At 46.6% G+C, this 26,864-nt stretch overlaps 1 protein-coding gene across 1 annotated transcript; it reads left to right on the top strand.

Annotated features, from left to right (window-relative positions):
* The first annotated feature begins 5,995 nt into the window (after positions 1–5,995).
* LOC139059342 (very long chain fatty acid elongase 7-like) lies at positions 5,996–22,579 on the top strand. The gene is made up of 2 exons (XM_070537627.1): positions 5,996–6,220; positions 21,577–22,579. The coding sequence occupies exon 2, from the start codon at positions 21,645–21,647 to the stop codon at positions 22,434–22,436; it is 792 nt and encodes a 263-aa protein (XP_070393728.1). The 5' UTR covers positions 5,996–6,220; positions 21,577–21,644; the 3' UTR covers positions 22,437–22,579.
* Positions 22,580–26,864: the final 4,285 nt, after the last annotated feature.

The raw sequence follows: 26,864 nt of genomic DNA, 5'->3' as shown, positions 1-26,864 counted from the left end.
GCACTCCTGCAGCTGACCCAGCAGTGCATGAGTGAACGATATGATGCTGCGGAAAAACCATGAATAATTAATCGCGATCCACGAAAAGCACAAGCGACGCACATTCAACATAGGCGCAGGTACACAGATAACGGGCGAAATCCCCGGCACCCTTCCAAAATATTTCCAGTTGCGTATGGCAGAGGGCAGCACATGAATGTGAAATTTCAGGCGCTTTCGGCGCCTGAAATTAGCAAAAGCATGGCCTTAGAGATTGGCTTCTGCTGCCGAGGGATCGCCACCATTGGCACGGGCATATAAGCAGCAGACACATGGGGCGCATTGGAGCGTTTGTGTGGATGTGATCAGTCGTGCGACGTGGTCGGGAATCCCACCTGCCGCCAAACGTCAAGTTAGCTGACAGACGCCAGCGCAACTCCTTCCACTGGTGGAGATCGACGTTAGCACGTATGAGGTCGCCGGCACCGTGAGCTGCTCGCGATCCAGCGATTTTTGCAAAATGGATCCTCCCGTCGCCGTTCTTTTACGATGGGTCAGGGGTGGGTTAGACATGGTGCTGTTGCGCGGTGAAATGCCACAACAGTGACAAAAACACGCGGGACCTGCAGGCACTTCCACAGTTTTCACGGTAAATGGTATAAAATGGAGCGCAGGCAAGCCATTTACAACTTTCCCGGATATTGCGTTTGGTTCGACTGGGTACCACCACGTGCCGCACGAAATTTATCTTTTCAAGTTTGGCGCGATGTCCTACGTTACGAAACCGAAAAAATGAAAAAAAAAGAAACGATAAATCCCTTCTCTTGAACACTGCTTAGCAACAAAGCGCAGTTCGCTGACAATCGTCGTCATCTGCGATGAATGTTACGGAATTTGACTCGTAATCTCGAGTCCTTCGCAACGATGGGAATAACGCACTGAAAAACGACGCTACGCATGAAATGATGATTCCGGAGAACAGCTGAACATGTTAATTAGTACGCCAAGCACTAAGAGCCTACCTGCCTGGATTTCCCCTCCATCCGCGTGTTGAAACCTGTTTCGAACAGCCCCGCGGCGTACCCGCGAGACGGCCGGCTCCGCCCCCGTTCTCCTCGGACGACGCTCACGCGCTGCTGCCTCCCGTGTAGTCACGGTGACCTACGGAAAAAAACCTTGCTTGCGTCTTGCACGCCTCCTCGCTTTGTGCGCGAGGACGTCCGCGTGCGTTTGTGCGAATATAGAAAGCGTAAAGGGATCCTAGTCGTAAACTTCTACGGAAGAGATTCGTCGCGCCAAGCACCCAGAACAACGAGCTCGGCGAGTAAGGCAGCGGCAGTCGACGGACGAAGATGTGGCCAAGCGACTGCGACTGCAGCAAAGGACTAGCAGTGTCTACCGCGGTGCAAGAAACTGACTAACTTTGTCCAAGAAAAGTGCGCTTTCGCACAATATTCCGTGGTTGGCAACGCCAAATCGTGTGCTTTCTTTTTTTTTTTTTAGCGTCGCGGCATTGAAAGGTTGCGTCTCACATTTGGCAGCCTTATTGCAGCATTTACCAGAGCGGCAGGCTAAGCTTCCGCAGCTGGAGGGAAACAATTGTTTTCAATGCAACTTTGAATTCATGTTGAATTCGTTCGTGTTGTCCATTTCTCTACTCTTGTGTCCTGTCTGCACGCCTCACTTCTATTTTGCATTTTGAATTGTTTATGTGCCCGAAAACAGCATGCAGTAAGCCTTTTAATTTGGTGCATAGAAAAAAAAAGAATCGTGAACGCAAATGGCTTGGGTGAGCAGTTTAATATCAGATTTAAAGTAACAGAGCGTATTATTTATGAATAGCAGCATTGTAAGTTTTACTCACGCTGTTAAACAAACATTCAAACAATTTACGGGACCAACATTCATGATTTTGTAAACTCTCAACACATGATTTCGCCGAAATCGGCTTTGCCATGGGGCGCCAAGTGCTGAGGTTTACCGTGCACCCAGGCACGGTAAAGTATATTTATACTTTATAGTATAGTATAGTATAGTATAGTATAGTATAGATTAGATTATGTAGTATAGATTAGATTATAGTATAGTATAGATGATAGTATATATTTACGAAAGACCTGCTTCAGTTGATGGCGCGCAATGGATTCTATTCTACGGGACCTCCGGACCTCCTCCTCAATGGATTCTACGGGACCTCCTTCTGTATATACATATGTTGTAATTATCATCATTTTGTCATGAATAAAAACTGATTCTGATTCTGATTCTGATAATCAAATATCAATATCCTGATTCAGTATCTATGAACTGGGGCACGCACCCGAGCTTATGGTGGTTGTACCCTCCCGTGTCTAACCGTGCGCGGCTTAACCCTGTGCGGGGAATAGAGCATCGTGGGAGTTGAGCCAATGCCGAGTGTTTAGATCTTTAAGGTCCCTCGACGGCGGCAACACGCCCCTTTAGCCTCGGCTTCATATAGGCGCCACCCCCGGACTGAACAACCCGGGGGAAATCGGCAGTCGCCTTTTCCTGTCCTCCTCTTCAGTCTTCCTCTTTCTCCCTCACATTGAATCTTTCCTGTCGTCTGTTCTCTTCCATTTACTCCCAACATTCCTGGCAGCAAGGGTTAAGCTTGTGTACCACAATCACCCTTGGTTATACGTATTTGGTTGAAGCAGTAAGGTACAGCTGCCGTTTGTGAGACCTGTGTGGATGGATGGATGTTATGAGCGTCCCCTTTGGAACGGGGCGGTGGTTTGCGCCACCAAGCTCTTGCTACTATACTGCCTAATATTCTACCTAGGTTAAACAATAAAAAAAGAAAAAAAAACACTATGAACTACCACGCCCAAATTTTCTGATCCCCTATTGCGAACTGTGCTTTTGTACGTCTCCGTGTTTTATCGTTTCCCTACTTTTCTTCCACCAATCCTCCAGTCGCCTCTCACTAATGTCTATTGCGGACATGTTTGCTTTACCACTGCTCCCTCTGAACCCAAGGGCTTCAAGGAGGCCAGTGGTGCCTAAATCGACCGCTGGGTAGACGTCTTCACATTCTAATAAAACATGCTCCGTAGTTTCCCTAGCTTTACCACAGCAAGCACATGCTTCTTCTTCCTTCTTATATCTCGCTTTATAGGTGCGTGTTCTAAGGCATCCTGATCTCGCTTCGAAAAGTAATGAGCTTCCCTTTGAGTTATCATAAATGGTTTCTTTCCTGATTTCGTTTTTTTCCTCTTAAGTAGTTACTCATGGCAGGTTTCTTTTCCATTGCCGCCACCCATGAGATTAATTCAGCTTCTCTGACTTTCCGCTTGACCTTTGTTGTTGTGTTGTCCACCCTACAGGCCGCATACTTGCTGGTAAGCTTCCTAGTTCTTTTCCTCCACTGTGAATCAATGTTTTTCCTGTACAGATACCTGAACACTCTCCCAGCCCATTTACATTCTTCCATATTCCTCAGCCGTGCTTCATACTCAATTTTACTGCAAGCTTCCCTCACTTCAAAACTAGTCCAGCCCATATCACCCTGCACAGCTTCATTTGTAGTCTTCCCGTGAGCGCCCAATGCGAGGGGACCCACTGACCTTTGGTTCCCCTCGAGTCCTGATTGTACCCCTGATTTACAGCAAACAACCGCATTTCCAAAAGTAAGCCCTGGAACCATTACACCTTTCCACATACCTCGGAGTACCTCGTACCTATTGTATCCCCATAGCGGTCTGTGCTTCATTATGGCTGCATTTCTCTTCCCCTTTACTGTTATGTTTTTTTTTGTTTTTTTGTGTGTGTGTTTACAGATCCTACAGCGTCCCCTTGCGGGGCTCCATGGTGGTTGGCTGGCGTTTCTGCCGAAAAGATATTTTTATGGCTTGCTTATTCCTCGCGTTACCTGATCCCCCTCAGAAAAGGGGGTGCACCGAAGAAGTGCTTGTTTTTTGGTCACCTAAAGAAAAGTTTCCCCTCCACCACGTCATAGCGTAAAACCAGAAATGACAGTGAGAGCCATCTCTCATTGCCTCGTTTCAATGTACCTGACAAAGACAATGAGAGCCGGATAGAAAGCTCCGAAATTTGCTAGAAGCGACCTTCTTCTTGAACTCCTAGATGTTAAAAAAAATTAGAAACTGAAGAACCTTGTATCAAATGGAGACTTTCCTATCACTGTGAACCCACACCGCACTATGTACACCAGTCGTGGTGTAATTTCAGATGATGATTTGATGGAGGTCAGGGAGCTCCATCCAATTGTCTCAATTACTGGGCCAGCCGTCTTACCTTTGCCGTTGGTGGATGATCAGGGCAATAGCCTTGAAATGCAAGACAATGCTCTTGGGAAGCATTTTGAGCATGTGCCCAGTTCGGATAACTATTCGGCATCGTTCCTCAAACACACAGCTACAGCAGAGGGTAAGCCGCTCAATTGCAAATGTTGTAAAAGTGAAACATACAACTACAATTCTAATGTCGATGAGTTCAGAGCTTCTTTGAACAGTTGTAAGAAGTCTGCTCCATGAGCTGACAGAATCATGTATATAATGACAAACCACCTTCACCGTGACACACAACTAGCACTGCTATCTGTTTACAGTAGTATGTGGGTAGCAGGATACATTTCATTGGCATCGAAAGATGTTATTGTAGTCTCTGTCTTGAAGCAAGGAAGGAACCCATCCTCAGTGACAAGCTACTATCCAATTGTATTAAAGAGTTGACTCTGCAAGTAGCTGGAAAAGATGATAAATCACCGATTATTACACTTTCTTCAAACAAACAAATTCTTCCACCCTTATCAGCGTGGTTTTCAAAAAGGTCGATCCCCAAGTGGTCATCTTGTAGGGATTGAGGCGTACATCAGTGAGGCCTTCGTTCACACACGATCTTTTCTGACCTTATTCATTGACATGGAAAAGGCATACGACACTACTTGGGGATTTGGAATTTTAAGAGACCACTTATAAATCGATATACGTGGTAATGTGCTTTATCTAATAGATATTTACTTATCAAAGCGTACATTCCGGGTTACAGTTGACAAAACCTTGTCCAGGTTACTTATTCAGGAAACTGAGGTACAGCAGGGGGAGTACTCAGCTGTTGCCTTTTATTCAGAAGATGAACTCCTTGCGTTCAATTATTCCTTGAAGTATTTTTACTGGGTATATGTAGATGTCTTACAGTTAGGGTTTAGATCATGTAGCCTCACGATATGCGAAAGACAAGTGCAGCTTGGTCTGAACAAGGTGTCGAGGCGGGCCTACGAAAGTGGCTTTAGGTTAAATCCCGGCAAAAGATCAGGCATATATATATTTCTCAAAAGACAAAGAGGCTTGATTCCAGAACCCGACGTTGTGCTAGATGGATACCACATATATTTGTGAACACGGAGCACAAATTTTTAGGCATAATTCTCGACCGAAAAATGACATTTATATTACACATAAAACATATTAAGAGAAAATGCATAAACACTATGAGCCTTACGAAAATATTGTGGCATTCCCGCACACAACATGGGATAGTGACCGGAAGTTTCTAAGAAACCTCTACTAGAGCCTCATGCTTACACGATTAGATTATGGCGCCATAGTGTAGCAGTCTGGTACTCCAAGCGCTTTAAAGATACTGCAACCTGTGTACAGGCGCCGACAAAAGTAGTATACTCCACGCAGTCCACGTAGCGGGAGCCGAAGAAACAGCAAACTGCATCGCAACGCCATCTACAGGCAGCATCTGGGATCATGTTTGCCGATAATAAAGGGCACCCATTGGCTGTCTCGATCCCAGATGCCGCCTGTAGATGTCGTCGCGATGCAGTGTGCTGCTGCTCCGGCTCCCACTGCGTGGGGTATACCACTTTTGTCGGCGCCTGTACAGTATACCGATATTTCAATAGCACCGCGCGAGCGCCTTCTAACCGCACGAAGCGACGAGGTTAGCAAGGGTAGCGCATGCGCATCAAATTCACTGGAAGCCGTTATATTGGAGAAGGCAGGGAGTTTCACCGAGTTAATCGTGTCAAGGGGCTGTGTCGCGCTGTGGGAAAGAGCCTACCAGACGAAATGTGTGCTTCCAATGAGCTCGGTGACAGGTGAAGAAGAAGAAGCCGAGGTGCGGACGTCCCTCACACCGGCTCCGTCGTTTTTGAATGTTTGTGCAGCCGTCTTTGCCGCCATCACGGATTCAAGCACATCATTGGATTTGTGAAGTCACCGGGAATTCGCGGATACCTTTCCTTAAGGTGGGACTTCCACTTTTGGACTTTTACTGGCCTTTCTTGGCTCAAGACCTAAGTAGGCCTACTGGCCCCGCCGGGCCGCGATGGCGGGCACGCGCATGGAAGATGAAGACGCTACCGGATTAGAAGAGAATGAGGAAGATCTAGGTTGGCAAATTGTGACAAGCCGAAAATTTCGCTCCACCACAAGGATTGCTGGCGATGGGAAAACATCGCCGCAGAGCCAGCAAGAGCAAGGCAACAGCAGCAAGAACAAGGGACCTACAACCACTATGTTCAAAAATCGGATTGTCAAGGCATCAAGGATGCCCCAATTGCCCGAGGAGCACAGCAAGATCATCATCCGTCCACGAGGAGGTCTCAACTTGAGCAAAGTGAGCACCACAGCGATAGGCGTGGCGATTATTGAAGCATCAGGCCTGACTCCGCAACAAGCCCGAGAGGATGTCGTTTGCCCTAACTTCACGCAAAACATCGTGGTGCTTAGTACACCAGACCCCAGTCATGCTGCCAGGTATGTGCGAATCAGGTCAATAGTTATAGGGGAAACCGAATATGAAGTGAACGCCTACGAGACAGCTCCGCATACCACGTGTAAAGGGGTGATTCGGAGAGTTGACCTGAGAGACAATCAGGCCATGATAACGCAGAACATTGTGCATGACTTTAACCCACTGGCATTGTCAGCCAAACGCATTAAATCCACGGGCTCGGTCATCGTTCTGTTTGATGGGCTCAAGGTGCCCAATTATGTCAGATACGGGTCGACCCTTGTAAGGTGTTACCTGTATAGGAAGCAGTTTGATGTCTGCTATGCTTGCGGAAAGATTGGACATCGGGCAGATGTATGTCCAACACCGGACGTGGTACAGTGCAGAGGATGTGGAACTCAAAACCCGGAGGACAATCACATGTGTGTGCCTAACTGCAAATTCTGTGGAGGGGACCACCCAACTGGGGACAAGACTTGCCGACAGCGGTACCAAATTCCATACGTGGTGCGAATTCGACGACGAGAACGCAACAGATCTGCATCGGGGGCGACACCACCTCAGCTGCAATGGGATGCCCAAACGGGCACCAGGGGGCGCACGCGCTCAAGGAGCCCCACACGGTCAAGACGCCGCTCGCCGTCGAAGGGCAGAAGCCGCTCCAGATCACGTGAAGTGCAGGTGCGCTTCGAAGGAGGAGGGCAGACGCCTGGCGACAAGACGACATCTGGAACAACCTGGGCCGACAAAGTGAAAGGTACTGTGAGGACCGCGGAGAGTGGTGCGGGGCGGCCGGTCGGAGATAATGATGCCAGGGTAGAACAGCTAATTAAAGAAGTAACGTATCTGAGAAAGGCAAATGAAGAACTTACTAAGCAGGTTGTAGAACTTCGCAAGAACTCGCAGACTAGCTCCACAAAAGTAGCAATAGCCAAACCGGTGAATAATGACAACAGTCAGGATGAAGAAAACACACCAGCTCCAAAGAAGCGGGCAATAAGCCCAGTAGAAACGACAGTGTGCTCGGCTTTGGAAGAGATCAAGGAGGCGATTAAACAACTTAGAGATGACATAGACAAAACTACCTTCAAAGTTGATAAGTTATGGAAATGGAGATTGACGGCTGAAAAGAGGCTTACCAAAGTAGAAGCGCAAGGCGAGCACGACGAATACTTACCCTCAGAAGCAGAAAGCGTCAGATCACTCCCTGGCGCGTCGGGGGGTTCTACGAAGCGTACTCTAGCGGGTAGCAGTAAGGCGGGTTCTATAAGCAATGGCTAGCAGGGGGAGCTTTACCGTGTGGCAATGGAATTGCCGAGGATTTTATCACAAAAAAGCACCTCTCATGCAGTTAATAAAAAACTCTGCAGACAAACCGAAAATTATTATGCTGCAGGAAACCTTGGCGGATGACATTAGCCTCTCCGGATACAAAGCGACATGCAGGGGCAAAGAGCCGTGTAGGGGGCTAGCCACGCTCGTAGATAAGAAAATACCTTACATAGAACATGATTTGCACCTTGGACTAAACAAATTAGAATACTTACTTGTGGAAGTAATTCTGAAAAGGAATAGAAGCAAACCGCAAAGCCTCTTTTGTCTTAATGTTTATAGCAGCCCTAGCGACATGAAACAGAGTTTCAGGGCACTTCTTAATAAGACTATGGCCATTACTAAGCACGCTCCACTCATTATTGGAGGAGATTTCAACGCCCCACATCAAACCTGGGGATATCGCTGGAATACTAAGAAAGGGGATGGACTCTGGCACCTAGCTACAGATCTTAATCTCTCCCTCATCACAAACCCAGCTTATCCCACTAGGTGTGGTACATCTACATGCAGGGACTCCACCCCAGACCTTACTTTTGTATCAAATTTAGCGAACGCTGGCTGGAATAACTCCAATATTGACCTGGGTAGCGATCATTACATATTGCAAATACTATTGGAAACACCAAGTAATGAGATAAAGCATTTTAACTACATTGACTGGGATCTTTTTCGGAAAGCAAGGAAAAGCAGAGCTGAGACAGAGAAAGGAGAAAAGAAAACACTCCAAACTTGGACCACTCAGCTCAGGGAAGATGTAAAGGCGGCAACGAAGGATATTACCACAGAGGAGGATATCGAAATCATGGACAGTAGGCTGGCGCACTTGATTGAAGCCAAACAATCTATGTTAAAAAGATGGAAAACGCAACGTCTGAACAGGAGACTCAGGAAGCGCATATCATTGTTGAATAGGGAGATTGAAGAACACTCCAGAAATTTACAGAAACAACAATGGGATGAGCTTTGCAATTCCATAGATGGTCGAATCAGACGTGGTGGAAATTGGAATTTACTTAGACATTTGCTTCATGACAACGACACGACATCTAATAGGAGAACAGCAGTAGCACGACTCGTCCATCGTGAGAGTTAGGACACAACGGAGGAGGCCATTCTGGATCGGCTTGCAGCTAAGTATTTACCGCTTAAGGATAGCAATGAGAGTACAGACCCGTCTGAATATACAGGGGCAGACTGTGAGCCTATGGATCAAGACTTCACAGAAAGCGAAGTTCGCGCAGCCCTGTACGACCTCAACAGTAGATCTGCTGCCGGTCCAGATGGCATTTCCAATAGGCTGTTGAAAAATTTGGACGATGAATCTATAACATATTTAACAGAGTATTTCAACGAACTCTGGAAAAATGGTGATTATCCAAAGGAATGGAGAATTGCTAACACAATTCTTATTCCCAAACCAGGCAAGCAACTAAATCTAGATAACCTAAGACCCATATCGTTAACATCATGTCTGGGCAAAACCATGGAGCATGTCATACTCAATAGACTTACTAAGTATGTAGAAAACAGAAATCTTCTTCCGCATAACCTGATCGGTTTCCGTCCTGGACTTTCGACTCAAGATGCAATGCTTTTAATCAAACATCACCTTATTCTTGCTAGCCCGCTGCATACGAGAGCTCTTCTAGGCCTAGATGTAGAAAAGGCCTTTGATCGCATCAAGCACAGGGCCATATTGAATATCCTCTCGGAGATGGGATTGGGTAAACGATTGCACAATATAGTTAAAGCCTTTCTCGGTGGCCGTTCTGCTTGTCTCAGGTTAGGCGAACTCCAATCGACAACTCTGGAACTTGGGAATCGTGGGACATTACAAGGGTCCGTCCTATCTCCCATGTTATTTAATTTGGCAATGTCAAAAGTGGCTCGAGGTCTCGCGCAGATTGAGGGTATCCACTTTGCTATATATGCAGATGATGTAACAATCTGGAGTGCCGAAGGTAATATGGGACAAACAGAGACCAAACTACAGGAAAGCATTTATGTGGTGGAAACAACACTTGAGGGTATGGGACTGAACTGCTCTGCTAAGAAATCTGAACTATTGGTACTACGGAGCAGTAAGCGTGGGCGCAAACCAAACGGATATATCCCAGAGGAAGAACCCCGCATTGACATATACGCGAAGAATGGAGAACCAATCAGGCAGGTGGAGACTATTAGAGTGCTAGGACTTCTCCTGCAAGCGAATGGATCTAATTGCAGGGTGATACAACACATCTCTAACAAGTCAGAAGAGGTCATTAGGCTTCTGCGTAGAGTTACCAACAGGCATAAGGGGCTAGGAGAACACAGTGCCATAAGATTGGTACATGCATTCGCCTTTTGCCACTTCTCGTACGTGGCTGGCATGCTACAGTGGACACAGGCTGACAAGAACAAGCTAAACGCTTTAATCAGACGACTTATAAAGACTGCACTAGGATTTCCCATCAGCACGGCTAACGATAGCTTATTGCGCCTAGGGCTGCATAACACACTAGAAGAGATAGCTGAGGCTCAGCAGGTGGCCCACCAGGAGAGACTAATGGGGACACGACCTGGGAGGGCGCTAGTTGAAGAAATTGGCGTAGAAATTAACAACCACACCAACGAAGGAGAATTACTAACACAATTGCAAGCGGGACTACGAGAAACAATAAAGACGACCCCGTTCCCTAGGAACATGCACCCGACACATAACCTCGAGAGACGAAAGGCAAGGGCGAAGGCACTCCTTCAAGACATAGATCAACATAAGCAGAAGGCGGTGTTCGTTGACGCTGCCTGGGTTAAAAATAAGGATGCGTATACCTCCGTTGTTGTAGACACTCAAGGTAACATACGGCATGCCATCACCGTCTATACCAAGGACCCAACAGTAGCAGAACAAGTAGCAATCGCCTTAGCCATTCGGGCTAATCGGTGGACACATATTTACAGCGACTCTAGAACAGCCATACGCAACTTTACCAACGGATATGTAACACGGATAGCAACAAAATTACTAGAGAAGGTCAACAGTGAGAGGATTGAAATCCGCTGGTTTCCTGCACATCTGGGGGTAGTGGACGGAGCTCGGAGAAACCTCAATGCGGAGGCAAATGAAGCAGCACGAGGACTTTCTAGCCGTGCTCTTCAAGACCGAGCAACTTACACTTCACCCGGGGAACACAGGGATCGATTATTAACATATAACGAAATCACGAAGCATTATTATTTAAGCAGAAGGGAGTACCCATTGCCACACGGTAAGCTTTGCAGAGCCCAAGCGGTCACATTACGTTTGCTACAGACTAGAACATACCCAAGTCCATATTTTATTAACAGGATCTATCCTGAGAGGGAAACTCAAATCAACTGTAATAAGTGCAATGGCATCATTACTCTTGACCACATGCTTTGGCAGTGCCCCGCGGTCTTCACAGACTGTGACAAGGAAGAAGAATGGTGGCGGCAAATGCTACATAGCGAATCACTCTCTGACCAATTACGGGCAGTCCAGAAGGCCCGCGATGTGGCTGAAGGGCTCGGCCTGACAGTCCCAACGTGGGAGCGGCCCGCGTCAACCTATGGTTGACCTTCAGGACCAAATAAAGTTCCTCATACCATACCATGAGCTCGGTACGCATGTGGTACTCTTGCTGGCCTCGTCGCTTCGCGCTGTTACAAGGGGCTCACCGGCCGGCCAGTCGATGCCCGCGCGGTATTGTTGAAGATTTGGTAGACGCTACCACATATTTCCCTTACCTGCACATTGAATGCGAAAGATTGTTTCCTGTTTCGGAATACCTCCACGTCGCCTCCGCCTGGAAATTTGATGCGCCACACGTAATCATTGCAACCAGTAACCCTGACAAACATTGCCTTCGTATGAAAGTGGTGCATGACTTCATGCATTTTCTCCGCGTTGGTAAAATTGACAAGCACAGGGAAGAACGTTGCGGCAATCAAAGTGGACACCCATGAGACAACAAGGCAAGCAGTTAGATGTAAAACAGGAACCACGTCTCCTGAAAGAACACGAAGAGTTTCTGTGCCCTAAAAGCGGAGAGTCACGAGCAGTTGCAACAGCGGAGCCACAGGGCAACCACAACCGTGCGCGTGTTTTAGTGCACAGGGTACATGTAGCTCGAGCAGAGTAGCCTTTGAGAAACGGTACCTCGCTTGGAGCTCCTCATTTCCGTGTGCCTCTATGAGAGTCCGGCGATCCCGCAAGTACCGCTGCAGTGGCTGCACAGATACGTACGCTTCGTCGCCCGTAACTCCATCTGCACGGCTGAAAAAATCGAGGAACATGCTGAAGCTGTCGTCATAGCGCGCCGCCATGTTGTATTTTATAAGGAGCCTTCAAGGTACCTCGATTGCTCCCTTGAGGAAGCTCCCTTCTCGTGAAACTTATGGTGGGCCACTCTTCCCGTGTATGTTGTAGTGCCTCCTAGCAGGGTACCAACAATTGCGGAAGAAGCGAATCGTAGACGTACGCGCTTGCTTGCTACAAAGCGACATCTGCCTCAGCAGACGGCTGTGCAGAGAGCAGCACATAGCACAACTCGCCGTCAAGCCCAGGCGGACAGTTCAGATCGTTCTCGTGAAAACGACGCGAGGAGACTTCGACGCGAACTCCTTGTTGTGCCTGCTGTCGAAAATGGAGCTCCGATGGAGCTGCTCCTCCAGCGTACACTGTGACTGGACTGCGTGTGCCGCACATGCATGTGACGTTTCTTACGTGAAACTCCTACATTACAGAGGGGTTGTATTACGAGTCCTCTTTCGCGGCGTCGCGTCCGCAATCAGGTAAATTGAATGAAGAATTTGATGCCAGCTATTTCGGTATACATAACCTGTGTGAAATTTAGCAACGTAAAACTACACTTTTTCTGACGATTCTCTTCAGCATATTGATATACAGCGTGTCCCAACTGTCATGCACCGAGATTTTAAAATTGGGAAATTCCACGCACCCAGCTGGACTTTTGTTTGCCGTCGCTTTGAGATATACAGATAATTAAGATATTCAAGCAATAAATTTCTGGAGTATTGTAATCAGATGAGAAATATCGATGAGAAAAATTCTAGAGCAATATGAAAGATTTCTGATACAGCTTTCTGTTGCTCAATACATTCTATATAAAAGTATGTTTTAGAGCGTCACTGAAGCCCGCGAATACAGGCAAAGTGCTTCGAGCAGCCATTCGCACGGCAATTTTGCATGTATTAGCCGGCTTCTTTCCAGTTCGTAAAAACACTTTTGTGTAGCACGTATTGAGCAACCGAAAGCTGTATTGGGAGTTTTTCGTGTTGCTCTGCAATTTTCTCGAAATTTTTCACTAAATCATAGTGTCTTTATTATCTGAATATCTCCAAGTGACGGCAAACAACAGTACTTTGGTTCCGTACAGCCACGTGGCTCTTCCATAGTTACAAATCTTGGTTTATGATAGCTGAGAAATCCTGCACACGCACAAACACACTCACACACTCCTATATATGTGTATATATATATATATATATATATATATATATATATATATATATATATATATATATATAGGGGGCATTTTGAAGCCATTCTTTGTCATCTGTACATGATCATGATCATGTGCGGTTCATATGGGGTTCTTCATCATCGCTTGTGGGGCGTGCTCTTGGGTGTGATCGGTGCTGTGGACGTGGTTGGTTCGCCGCATCTTCGACGCGGACTAATCTCCGTTATCACGTGCTCGATTTTTGTATCCCTAATCTCGTCGTGAGCTATGGTGACGATTTTGTTACTTATGAGTGTCGCGGTATTCCCTTTCTCCAGACATGTGTGGCCCCTAAGTGCCGGAGTGCTAAAGGTCTCCTGTAGTAGTATCAAGTCTGGCGCGGTTCCTCTGTGATAAATAAGATGCTGCAGGAGCCCTTGCTTGCGCTTGTAGCCCCTGCAGTTCCACTGCCAAATCTCTAATTGGTTGTTTCCTGCCATGTTGTTGAGGTCGATGGGTTGGTCGCTCCTAGGGCTTCTGTGCTACCGCCTAAACGGCGCTCGTTAACGAGTCTTTCTTTAGAGTCTGTTATATTTTGAGTGTTCTGGTTCTTAATGTAGTTTCGGAATCTCTGCTCCTGGAGGGCCATCTTTTGTTGGGTATTCTGCAGTTCCTTCTGCATATCCTTCATCTGCTTCTGTGTTTCTTGTTGCATTTGCTGCATACTTTGCATAAAGCTCTCTAGCTTATCATTAAAGCTTAGTTCTCCGGTCACCTGTTGAACGGGGCTGGGGGTCTTCGGTGGCGAAGCTACCCTAATAGGCGAGGGGTACGAGGACGGCGAGACGAAACCTAGCCGTCTTTAATTATGTCATTAAGTTGTCTCCTTAATTGTTGGTTTTCTTTTCTTATTTCCTCTATTATTTTGTCCTTGGTATTGTCTGTGCTTGGGTTTCAGTGCAGAGCATGTGGAAAAAGCGTGATGGGAGGGCCGGCTCCCCAGCTTACCTTAACTCCTCCTTGCTTCTGTTGCTGCTGCTTCTTTGGCTGCTGGCCCTTCGGAGGTGGGGGTGGCCAGGACCCGTCCCGGGCTCGGCTCCGTCTACGGCTCCGCCCCCTATGCTGGCTCTCGTCACCCTCGTCCGAGAACCATCGTGGACGTCTGGCTCCGCCGCCGCGGCTCTTGCTGCGGCTGCGGCGCTGCTGCTGCGGCTGTGGCGGCTTGCCCTATCGCAGCTCGCTCGCCGTCTTCAGTTTCATCTTGCAGTCCTTGGTGCCGGCCACGTGGTCGCCCCCGCACAGCAGGCACTTGGGTGTGCACTCGTGGCCTTCGACTGCATTCTGGCTGCCGCAATGCCGGCAGGTCTTGGACTCCGGGCTCGGGCAGACGTCTGTACGGTGTCCTTGCTGACCGCAGGCGTAGCAGACTTGCCGCGTCGGGCGATACGGGTAGCACCACATCTCCCCGCCGTAATATATGACTTGCTTGGGGAGACGTGGGCCGTCGAAAGTGACGACGGCGGTGCTGGATCGCCCGAGCATTCTGGCTGCCAGGAGCTTTACTCCTTGGGTGCGGACGCGGAGGTTCGCCTTCAGTTCTTCGGCCGGAGTCTCCGGGTCGACGCCGTGGATGACTCCGCGCAGCGTCCCCTCGGGCGCCGCGACGTGGCTGTTCATTGCGTAGCTCTTCCCGCCAAAAATGACACTTTGCTACTGCCATGTACAAAAATGTTGCAATTTTGCCTGCTTTGAACAATTCGACAGTTGCAACTTGTAAAATTAGGACGTATGCTTGAGTACGGAATTACAGCTTCGCTAAAACCGAAATGCTTAAATTTCTTTCTTGTGCTTTTAGGCTTTCGTGCCGTTCTGTTAGGAATAGATGGCCAAATAATTGTTTAGCTCGCCCAAGTCATGAGACGTGAATTTTTTTTTTGAAATACAGAATACGTTAGACTCAACATAATCGATTAAAGAAATGTTTCTATGTTATATCTTAAGAACTCCTACCCATGCTTCCCTCGCAATTTGCGCTGTTTTCTTTAGACACCAGCATTTATATAGAACTTACATCGAAACAATATGCTATAGCTTAACATATGGTACAATATGTATTAATATGGCCTCATTTTGTGAATAGTTTAGCCTTATTAACCCAGCGCAGTTTGGCTTTCGCTCGGGACAGAGTACTGTGAGTCTTTGGGAAGATTTTAATGACTATATCTGTAACGAAATCGATAAAAACAATGTTGTTTTGACTCTTTTTGTTGATTTACAACGAGCATTTGACACATTAGATCATGAACAGTTACTATCAAAACTAAGCAGGTGTGGTTTCAGAGGCCCTTATTACTCATTTTTTTAAAATTATTTAACAGGCAGACAACAGTGTGTCCGTGTGGCCGAGTCCTATAGTTCTTTGTTGCATGTTAAATCAGGGGTACCGCAAGGGTCCGTATTGGGACCGCTTTTGTTTAACATTTACATGAATGATCTTGCTTGCTTACCACTAAAATCAAAAATTTATTTATACGCTGATGACACGGCTTTGGTTGTATCAAATAAATTTTCAAACGAAGCCGCTAGAGTGTTACAGTATGATGTCTGTAAACTACTTGGTTGGTTCATTAATAAGAAAATGTTCCTTAATAAATCGAAGACTAATATGATATGTTTTCACAGCCCATATAAAGCAGTCGCGGATATTTCCCCTGTTTATCTCCACACCAGTGACAGCCTTGCATGCTCATGCCCTCCGGTAGCTCTGGTAAATAGCACAAAATACCTGGGACTGCACTTCGACGACACATTATCATGGAATATCCACATTGAAGAGCTCGCAAGGCGCTTACGTGCTGTGTGCGCTCATTTGTATGCCCTAAAATCTTTCTGTGATGTAAATATTCGTAAAATGGTTTACAAGGCACTTGGGGAATCGATCATAAAGTACGGAATAACAATTTATGGCTTTGCTTCTTCAAGTAGACTTAAGATAATTAACCGCATCCTAAAAAAATCGCCTATAGCCTCGCGTATGGCACAATTGGTCACGGGGAAGATATCTTGCTGAGCATGTACCAGTCAGGCATGTTGTTTGTCGAGCAACAAGTTTTGTTCGATGCCATGTGCAAAAGTTATTTTTCTACTAAATTCAAAAACTTGAACGTGAAATCTCGCAGCTTACGTCTGACACAAAAATATGTGGTACCTCGTGTGTACACAAACTACGGCAAGAGAACTCGTGCTTTCTACGTGCCGGCTAATTTCAATAAATTGAATGAGAATGATATCGCGGGAACATTTAAACAAATAAAATCACATTTAAGGTCATGGGTGATAAGTAATGCCCACATTCTTTGAAGTTTTCTTCGTGATTTGAAGCATGCGAACCTGATTGCGAACTCATCTCGAATGTCAATGTGTATTGTGTTTTTCCCTGTGGATGCAATGTTATGTTTTGTTCAAAAAATATCTTTTGTTCACTTTTGAAATATCATTTTTTTCCTATATTCTTTTTATTAATTTATTTGTACACATATCAGTACTGCCAGCTGACTGCCCAGCCTCGCACACAAGCAATGTTCCTTATGCGGGCTGGATCTGTAACCTTGACATGACTGGATGTAATAAAGATTATTATTATTATTATTATTATTATTATTATTATTAAAAAACATCCGGTACATATACCCGGTGTTTCCGTGCAGACCTACCGAGGTTCCAGAAGGGAGTGCAATAGAATAAGATTGCTTTCAGGGGAGAACGTGGTTCGCGGATGCGGCAATAAAGATCTTCGCAGTTCTTGCTAATTGGTGAAAGTAGTAAGATTTATGACGAATATATACATATATATATATATATATATATATATATATATATATATATGTGGTGGCCCAGCTAACTTCAGCCAGAGAGAAAAAATTTCCACTTATCTGGACAGAAAGGAAGGTAATGGTTGCCGTGGCTTGGAGATACTCCAACCATCTTTTCTTCATCCAGCCTAATTAGATAATTATTCTTAACTAATTATTCAACTTCTCAAATATTATAATTACATGAATAATGTAAATGAGACAATTGCAGAGCAACATAGGAAACTCCCTATACGGCTTTTTGTTGTTTGGAACGTACTACCTGCAAGTGTTTTTTCCGAGCGTAAAGGAAGCCCGCAAATATATACAAAATTGCCACGCGTCTGGCCTCTTGAGACACTAGTATGTAGCACGTATTGAGCAACAGAAAGCTGTAAAGGAAATCTTTCATGTTGCTCTACAATTTTCTCGTTCACATTTTTCATTTCATTATAATGTTCGAGAAGCTGATAAATTTCGCATCTGAATCTAATTATCTCCAAGCGACGGCAAACTGCATTGCCTTGGTTTTTTTCCAGCTCTGTGGCATTTCCATTTATGAAAGTAGTTTCCTCGCCTAAAATTTATTACTCCCTGAAACACGTTACATAACATTGCCAGTATAGGGACCTTGCAGGGACCTATACGTATAGGGACCGCCGAGGCGACGCTGAGCTCCCCCCCCCCCCCCCCCCCCTCCGCGGCCAGTTCGTCGCCCCTGTCAGGAAGGCTCCCCCGCCTCTTCGAAGCGATGTCATCTGCTAACAGTGTGCCGCTGATTATAGAGGTGGGATTTCGATCTGATAAGGACCCTGAAAAATTATTTAGACGAGCAAACATCAACAAAGGAACGAAGCTTTTCGAAGCTGAACATGAGCACGGTGTGAAAGAGGTTGTTTTGTGTGAAGGAAGCGAAGGTACCAGCCCGGTGCATTGCCCTGACAAGCATCAGCGCACCATCGAAAAACATCAAATTAAAGGTACTAAATATGTGTATCAGCTACCTTCTCGTGCTGCTCTCTGATCTTTTTCCTTTCTATAAAGCTATCTTCCAGCAGACAGCTCACTTCCGCGACCTACAGTTGTAAGGCAGGCGTCGCAGGCAAAGGTAAAGACGCTGCTGCTGTTGCCGTGTTTTTGGAGTGGTGCGAAACGCTCTCGAAAACAAGCCACCCGCAGGCATGGGGTGTGCCAGCGTCCAAGAAGACGTACCCTAAACATCCAAAGACAGCCGTGTGACAGAGCAATGAAGGCAACCAGAAAACTCTTGTTTTCAAGCGAACGGCGCAAACCTCAGCTTGTAATTTAAGGTCGCCGTGCTATCTCGATTGCCACACTTTCGGTGTGCAGCGTGTTCCGTTTTCCGCTGTCCTGGTTGTAAGAAATTCATAAGCGATTTGAGAGAATGCAGGAAAGTTCTGGTGCTATATTACTTATCGAAAAACGTGGGCCATCGTAAGGAAGCAGATAATTTTTCACGACGTGAACTGATCAAAATACAATGCACTGTACATTTTACATGAAATGCCATGTTCAAACTACGTCTAGAAATGATGTGTTCATTGCATAAGCTGCCACTCATATTTTCTTGTTTTTGAGCCATTGCCAAGCAGTTATCGGGTCGATATGTGAATCAATATTTTGGTGACATTTGATGTCCAATGAACGAGCTTTTGCAAGTGGAAGAGCACGCAAGCTGCAGCGAATCACCTGTGAGCACAGAAACTCTCGAGAATAACAAAGACCTTTTTGGCTGGGTTTCTCCAGCGCAGGTGCACCCCAACTACTTCGTGAAAGGTAATTCCATAACGCTCGTGCTTAAGAGGAATTTTATTGAAATGTTTGTTTAATCTCTTTATATTTCGTACCAATGTCCTGATTATTATTCGTCATGATGAAATGAATCAGCCAGCCTCACAGATAGGGAAGCAAAAATTTATCAGGAACATGTTGCTGTTACCCGTGAAAACGTGCTTCTTCTCTCGAGAAAACGCTGAACGACAAGGTTCATTGGCACCGAGCAAGGATACCACGCATAACTAGGAAGAAGGTAAATGATTCTTGGCTGTACATTGCAATGTTCGAAAAAACACTCCCCTTCTGGTTGGTTGTTATACACCATTTCTTTCTTGCCCTCCTGCTCATGGCAACATTGTTCTCATATTTCTTTTCTATGAGGCTATTACAAGGTTATACAAATGTATGTCACAATGAATGTCCGAATTAAAAAAAAAGAAACGGAAATATTGAGCGGATAAACGAAAAAAAACGCCTGCTTCCAGGAATCAGCCCAATTATTTTTTGTTGCAGAAGAAAGCACTTCCGCATGCATGCATGTGAACCTACATATTTTTTCCGTCGAGCGAACTTTTGCGCTTACTCTCGCTAAGACCCTTGATAAGTAATTCTGGACCACATGAAGTGAGGCCACTTTTGTCACCAACGATGGCTGCAAACCACCACGCCACTTTGAACGCCACGTGCAAGGAACAAGCCACGTCGTCATGTGAGCGCCACGTTCCGCTTCATTGCTATGCTCGTAACGTCAGCGCCTTTTTACTGGTACGGAGAGAACCATTGCCAAGTGGGTTAAGCAACACTTTCTTCTGCCTTTCTCAGCCTTTAACCTGAAGCAGAGGCACGCCTTACCTACATGTAAGCCGAACTGATTATGCGCGAGTGCCGAGTGTTCTGCTTCATTGCATACGTTGCGTGATACCATCTCTTTGGCAAAGGTACTCGATATGCGTCAAGAGTACTCTCCCGTGTTCCGGAGACTGTGCTTCCAGCAAGGCCACTGGCGGTCTGCTACTGTCTCCTAAGCACATATTAAGAAGACGCGGGGAATATTAGCGAAAGTCAGACCTCATCAAGTGCGCAAGCCTCGACATCTCGCGAGGGCTTATTCGGCTAACGGTGGGTCACTTCGCTTGTTGATTAGATGTGGCACCTCGAAACTTCTTTGTCACTCTCAAAAAGTGTGGGAGCGCTGGTAATTGTATTGTTCACAATTAGCTTCATTGGTGGCTCTCCGATGCGGCACACTCACATCTGTGAGCTAGAGTTCAACGCGTATGCGATACTGTGTGAAGGTACACTACACTGTCCGACACTCAAATATTTTTCGAGTCGCGGATTGAACCTGCTTGCCAGTGCTACAAAGCACAGAGCAGTTTTTTTTCTTTTCTGGCAGGGGGGGGGGGGGATGTTTTGCACCTATAACTCTGCCCCTAAGAACAGAGGTGTCATATGTACTCCTTCTTGTACCCCGCCCCCTCCCCCCGTTGTAATGAACCGAAGATAGTGCAATGCCGGGCCGACTCATGCATAGGGGAAGTTCGCCACTAAGGGGCCCAGATACGCAGCTTCGCTCGTCATCCTTCTTCGCAGAGTGGAAGGGCACTGAGATTTTTTTTTATTTAGGTGCGAGCGCGAGGCTGTCAGAGACTTGCGTTTGCACTCTGGTAGTTCTGGTATTATGTGTGTCACCGTTCTACAAACATACTAACTGTTAAAAATTACTGTTCTTTTTATGTATTATCTCAGTAATGGCCGATGGGAAAACCGCGTGAACAACCTTCATATGTGGGCATTATACGCTTTTTTTTTCTGGAAAGCATAAGCATTTTAAGCGTCCTTTATGGAAATTTCTGCGGTTCGTGTTTATTACACAAAGGACTGCCCAGTATATATGACGAGTGCTTAACGCCTTCTACACCTCCACCGTGTGTCAGGACGGTATTGCATTAACTTCGGTATCGGCCCATGCATGGGGAGTGCTTAACACCTGCTTCAGCTGCGACGCGGGTCTGTACGGAATCGCATTATCTCCGGGATGGGCCCACGTAGGGGGAGGTCTTTGCTTACCACAACGATACGAACATTTCCTTGCATGGTAGAGGTGTACACCTTAGCTGTAATAGGCGAGATGGGCTCTCTGCAGAAAAAAACTAGAGGACACGTGTTGTAGAGCATCTTTTGCCGGCCTTCCAATGGCTCTTTAAACTGGAGACCACGTGCTGCCCTGGCTATAGGTGCGGTCACTTCTTTCTAGCCGACTTCTGTCACCACATTATCCGGAGCGATAGCCAGGAAAGCCGCCTATGTTTCGACGTTGCACTATACCGAATGCGTCGTTGTTCGATCGCTTAGTGGTGAAGCTGTGTCGTGCATGACAGGACGCCAGTGAGCAGAATGCTTTTGTGACCTTGCAGGAGGAACCCTGCTTGACGAAACCAGCTTTCTCCACCCTCGACGTCGACTACGGGCGGTGTCACCTGAAATGACTTCGTCTACGCTTGTCTTTGGTGATGATGCCAGCCGCGTGTGGCTGCCAACGCGCGACCATCGGACCGTAGGTTGGCCGCTGACTGGCAATCCGCTCCCGGTCGTCATGATCACGGCCGGGTACTTGTACTTCGTTAAGGTGGCCGGTCCCCGGTGGATGTCCCGCCGCAAGCCCTTCGATCTGAAGGCTTGTATCCTCGTCTACAACCTGTCGGCCACCCTTCTGAGTGCCTTCTTCGTGTGCCGCTTCGTGAAGTTGGCGTACTGGGACCTTGGCTACACTTTCCTGCAGGACCTCGACATCTCCGACTCTCCCGCGACCCTCGAGATCGCGCACTTGTCGTGGTGGCTTTATATGTTCAAGGTCTGCGAGCTGGCCGACACCGTGTTCTTTGTGCTGCGCAAGAATAACCACCAGGTCAGCAGGCTGCACGTCGTACACCACGTGATTGTCACCTGGACCATGTGGCTGAATATGACCTACGGCGGCCAGTCGCATGGAATGTTCCTCCTGTGCGTGAACACGTTTCTGCATGTGTTTATGTACACGTACTACTTCCTTGCGGCGCTTGGTCCAGCCTACAGGCGCCTGCTCTGGTGGAAGAAGTACATGACCATGATGCAGATCTTGCAGTTCGTCCTTCTGTTTGCGCACACCGTCGGCATGGTGTTCGCTAAGGGAAATTACGTGGGCCTCTTCGTGTGGGTTCAGCTGGTAGAGGCAATCCTGTTCTTCGTGTGGTTTGTGGTCTTCTACATTCAAGCTTACTCAAAAAAGAAGCCGTAGGTCTGCGCATCGTTCCGTCAGTGAACTAATACGTTGTTGTTTTTCTTTTACGTTGCATGGACAACATTCATTTCTATTACTTTGAAAGTATAGAGTGTCTGAGACTGTACGCAATTGTACTCAGTATGATTACATGTGTTTATGAAGAAGACATTATTGTTTGTGTACGTCTTATTACTTTGTGGCGCGATGATCTCTATGTAAAGGAAGGGTTTTTTTTCTTTTAGGTGTTTGTTTGGTGAAAATAGATGAATTGATATGTTTCTTTCGATCAAGAAATGCTTACTTCATCGGAGATAACATACTTCCTACCCCTTGAGGTTGCATGTTTTGAAAAACTTGATCAACATAAGAATGGGTTCACCAGGGCCAATGATAAGTTGGTCATTCCGCTGAGGTGATATTCTGCGCGCGTTCAGTTACACGTGGTGCTTCTGCGGCTGCTATATACGTTTATTCTTTCTTAATTATTATTCTTTTTGTCTAAGAAAGCCCAGAAATTCTACCCGAATTACATCTATACCGGTAAGCTATCTGCGAGGCAAACATCATTTGCAAGAAAATCGCAAACCATCAATTTACAAATTCCCTTAGAAATAAATTCGATGTTTTCTGAACACAATGTACGGTACATGCTTGTTTTAGGAGGTTAAAGAGAATCGCCGCGAAGGTCTCATTCCTGTACCTAAATTGTGAATTGAAATGTGAATTTCTTGTGGCAAATTATTTGTTCAATTTACCCAATTAGGCGCGCGGAACGGGTAGGTGCAGCTCGCAGTGCAACCCCTCTGTGAGCTAAAGAGACGTTGTCAAATATCACTAAGAATACCGTGCGATAAAACATCACGTTAGCACTTGCTGCTGAAGCGACTCCGCATTAAATTGGGAGCTGTGCAAGTCTCCAATTAACATTAGATCACGGGTAGAGGGATTTGCGCTGCGGAGCTTTCATTATACAGCGCAAACGTTTATGGGACCAATGCAATTGCCGTTTCCGTTGGCGGTGTTCTCCACCACCGCCGGTGTTCGTTGCAGGTGTTGCCGGGAATGAGAATAAAACATACCCAGTTTCCATCGGGATCGAATCCGGGCCAGCTGCGCTGCAGTCAGCAATGCTACAATTGAGTCACGCCGGCGCTCTTGTTTTAACGCGACAGTGTTAAGGAGCTCGTGACGCAGAAAAGCAGGTGCCGTCCGCGTCAGCGGCGTTTGCCGTGAGCGAAAAATCCGGGAAGGCAATTCATAAATAAGAACTTGCAAGATGGGCAGGGTGGGAATGGAACCATGGTCTCCGGTGGGTGAGACGGAGACGCTAACACTCAGCCATCAGTTCTATGGTTCAAATCGGGACTTTGGTTGGGGACGTGCGGGGACCGGCGCGAGGATGCCCCAATCCGCTTGCGTTAAATAAGTTTTGTCGCTCTCTCCCGTTCCAACTTCCAGTGTGCGTCACTCGAACCTTCGTGTTTAGGCGACGCGGCTCCTCTTTCTGCTCACAGGGCGGTTCCTAGTTGCAGCGTCCCATGCGGGACGCCTCTGACGTGATCGCGGCGCCGTAGCGGGTCTGGTGAAAAAGCCTCCCCTGTGATGTGTGCCTTGCTGCTGGCGAGGAGCGAATGCGTCTGCGGGGTGCTCCCAAGCGAGGTAGAGGACGATCTCATCGAGGCGTCAGCCTCATGACCGCGTCCGCTTTCATGGCGCGTCGAGGCCCGGCTGTCCATGCCGATCCCGACGCTTGGCTCACGTAGATCGTTACTCCCTCCGAGACACCAAGTTGTTTGGTTCGTTCTGCTTGCTCAGGCGCACGTTTCGTCTTTGTGTGACTCAAGAGCATGCCGAGCGAATGAGTGGGCGGTGCGAACAGGGTGCGATGCTTAAGCGTCCTCCAATTCTTGTTATTAAATTGGGGCACAATTTTCAGCAAAACAGGAAAAACAAAGCGTTGCTGAAATTTAAAACGACTGAACACACATTCAAAAGTCAGGCAAGCACATGTAAGCGTCCAATAGAGGCATAGATGTAGTCCGGCGCGTATTCTTGTACAGCTAGCTTGTACACACTTGCTAGGTTGCAGCGGAAACTTGCCCTATAAAGGCGTCCCAGCGCGCGAGGAGAGACGCGATGTTACATGCGTGCGGCGTAGAATCGACACTTGCACAATCTGCATTGTAGTTGCATATTATTACATCAGGTGACACGCCATGTAGTAGTTCCATATGTAGGGGGTACAAGGTACATTGAGAAGGTTTGGGGAAGGAAAAGAAGATTGACATGTATACGAGAATGCTGGAATGAAAAACATGTATAGCATACCTGAATAAATCAAGCAGGCAGGTGACTATCACTGTCCCATTTCAAAGGGAATGCCATGAAATTATCATGATCATCATTAGCATTGTATCCTTCCATTTGTCACGTGATGTTACATGCGCGCCACGTAGCTCCGATACGTGCGAATTTTACATTGTAGTTACATTGTATTCCACCAGGTGTCCCGACAAGTAGTAGTTGCATGATACATGTAGCTAAATCTGGTTTAGCTCAAGGTGGCTATTTGTCGTCACCCCGTTTCAAAGTAGATGCCAACATATCATCATCATCAACAGCATGGCGTCGTGCCACGGATCAAATAATGTGACTTGTGCACCGTGCAGTCTGGATACCTGTGCTTACCAGTCGGGGGACGTTATCCCGCCTCCTGGCACGGTCCCAACCATTGCTGAAGAACTGAATCATAGCACTACGCGCGGCTGCAACCAGGCAACGACGGGCTGGATAATCGCTTTGCCGAGAACGGAACAAGCCACAGCTCGAAGTCAACGCTGGGCGGACACTTCAGACCATTCGCGTGAAAGCGACACGAATAGACTTGGCTACGGAGAGCCTCTGGTGCGTGGTGCCGAAAATGGAGCTCCTACGGAGTTGTTACTCTAGCTTACGCTGTGACTATGCTGCTTATGCCGCGCAGGCATAAGCATATTAAAGCTTTATTACGTCAACCTCCTACTTTACATAGGGGCTGCACCTCGAGCCACGTTTCGCGGCGCAGCGTGCTAATCGGCTAAATTGAACGAAGAATTTGATGCGAGCATACCGGCCTAAGTTATGTGAACTTTTCAAATGTGGAGCTAGACTTTTCTGACGATTTTCTTCAATATTTTGATATAAACATGTGCCATAACATTTATTACTAGAAAGTAAATTATTTTAATGAGTTTATTTAACGAGCAGACTCGTTTTTTTTCTCGCAAGTGATGTCCATTGGGGCCGGTAATTCATCTTTAGAGAGCTAATCGGAGTAAATTTCATTAGACTCTTTTTGCTACTGTTCGAAGTAAATTGATTATACTTTGTACAGCTTCTCACGTTATATCTGTACTTTGTTAACGATGGTGGAATGTGAGGGTGTGCATATAACAAGTTCATATCGCACGACTTGGAGATATGTGCTTTTGCGAGACCTCTCAGGAATGAGTATTCGAGGGAATATGCTTAATGTAATTGAAAGTTACTTATGACACCGTACTTTACGTATTAGGGTGAGCACTGCTCTATCCTTGTCATTTAAACAAGAAACTGGGGTGCCGCAAGGAGGGATGCTACGCTGTACTTTTTTTAACATCAATATGAATTCTTTGCGCTTATCTATACCGCAGGGTATGTTTTATTCGGTATACGTAGATGACGTAAAATTACGTTTTAGGTCGTGTAACCTTGCAATTTGTGACCGACATGTCCAGCTTGGCTTGAACAAAGTTTATAATGGAGGCAAGAAAACGACCCTAAAGTAAATCTTTTTAAAAGCTTCTGTGTCCTTTTCAAACGAAAAAGAAGCTTATTTGCAGTAACCAGTGTAGAACTACAAGGACAGCACATACCAGTTGTCACACAACACTTATTTTTAAGCCTCATATTAGATTCGGAACTGACTTTCATGCAACACTGAAAGCACCTCAAAGAAAAATGTCCAAAAGCATCGAACCTTTTTAAAGTTTTATCACATAGAACCTGGGACAGCTACAAGAAATGTGATGAACGTGTACAAAAGTCCCATACGTGCACGCTTAGACTATAGGGCCGTAGTGTATCAATCTGCCAGTCCAAGTGCCTTGAACATGCTTGACCCTGTTCACCACCAAGGTGTCCGCTTGCCGACCTGTTCCTTCAGGACCAGTCCTGTAGGGAGTCTCTACGTTGAAGCTAATCAGTGATCGCTTCAACTTCAGCGGTCGTACTCCAGTTTTTTGTACTTTCTAAAAGCGAACGCAAACCGCGACCACGCGTCTTATGTAAGCATAAACGACGTGACACCTGCAATGCTCTTTAATAATCTACCTGCAGCAAGAGAAACATTCTGTCGTGCAAGTTCAAATTCTTCAGAAAAACCTGATGGTCCCAGCTAACGCATTGCTGCCATGGCAGTGGACG

The sequence above is a fragment of the Dermacentor albipictus genome, chromosome 1, assembly GCF_038994185.2.
Source record: "Dermacentor albipictus isolate Rhodes 1998 colony chromosome 1, USDA_Dalb.pri_finalv2, whole genome shotgun sequence".
In the NCBI taxonomy this organism is placed as follows: Eukaryota; Metazoa; Arthropoda; class Arachnida; order Ixodida; family Ixodidae; genus Dermacentor; species Dermacentor albipictus.
Note: the sequence above shows the minus strand (reverse complement) of the source record. Positions and strands in the feature narration are given on the sequence as shown.

What these genes read in the sequence shown, in the direction of transcription:
- LOC139059342 (XM_070537627.1), top strand. Translation starts at nt 21,645, where the DNA reads ATGACTTCGTCTACGCTTGTCTTTGGTGATGATGCCAGCCGCGTGTGG.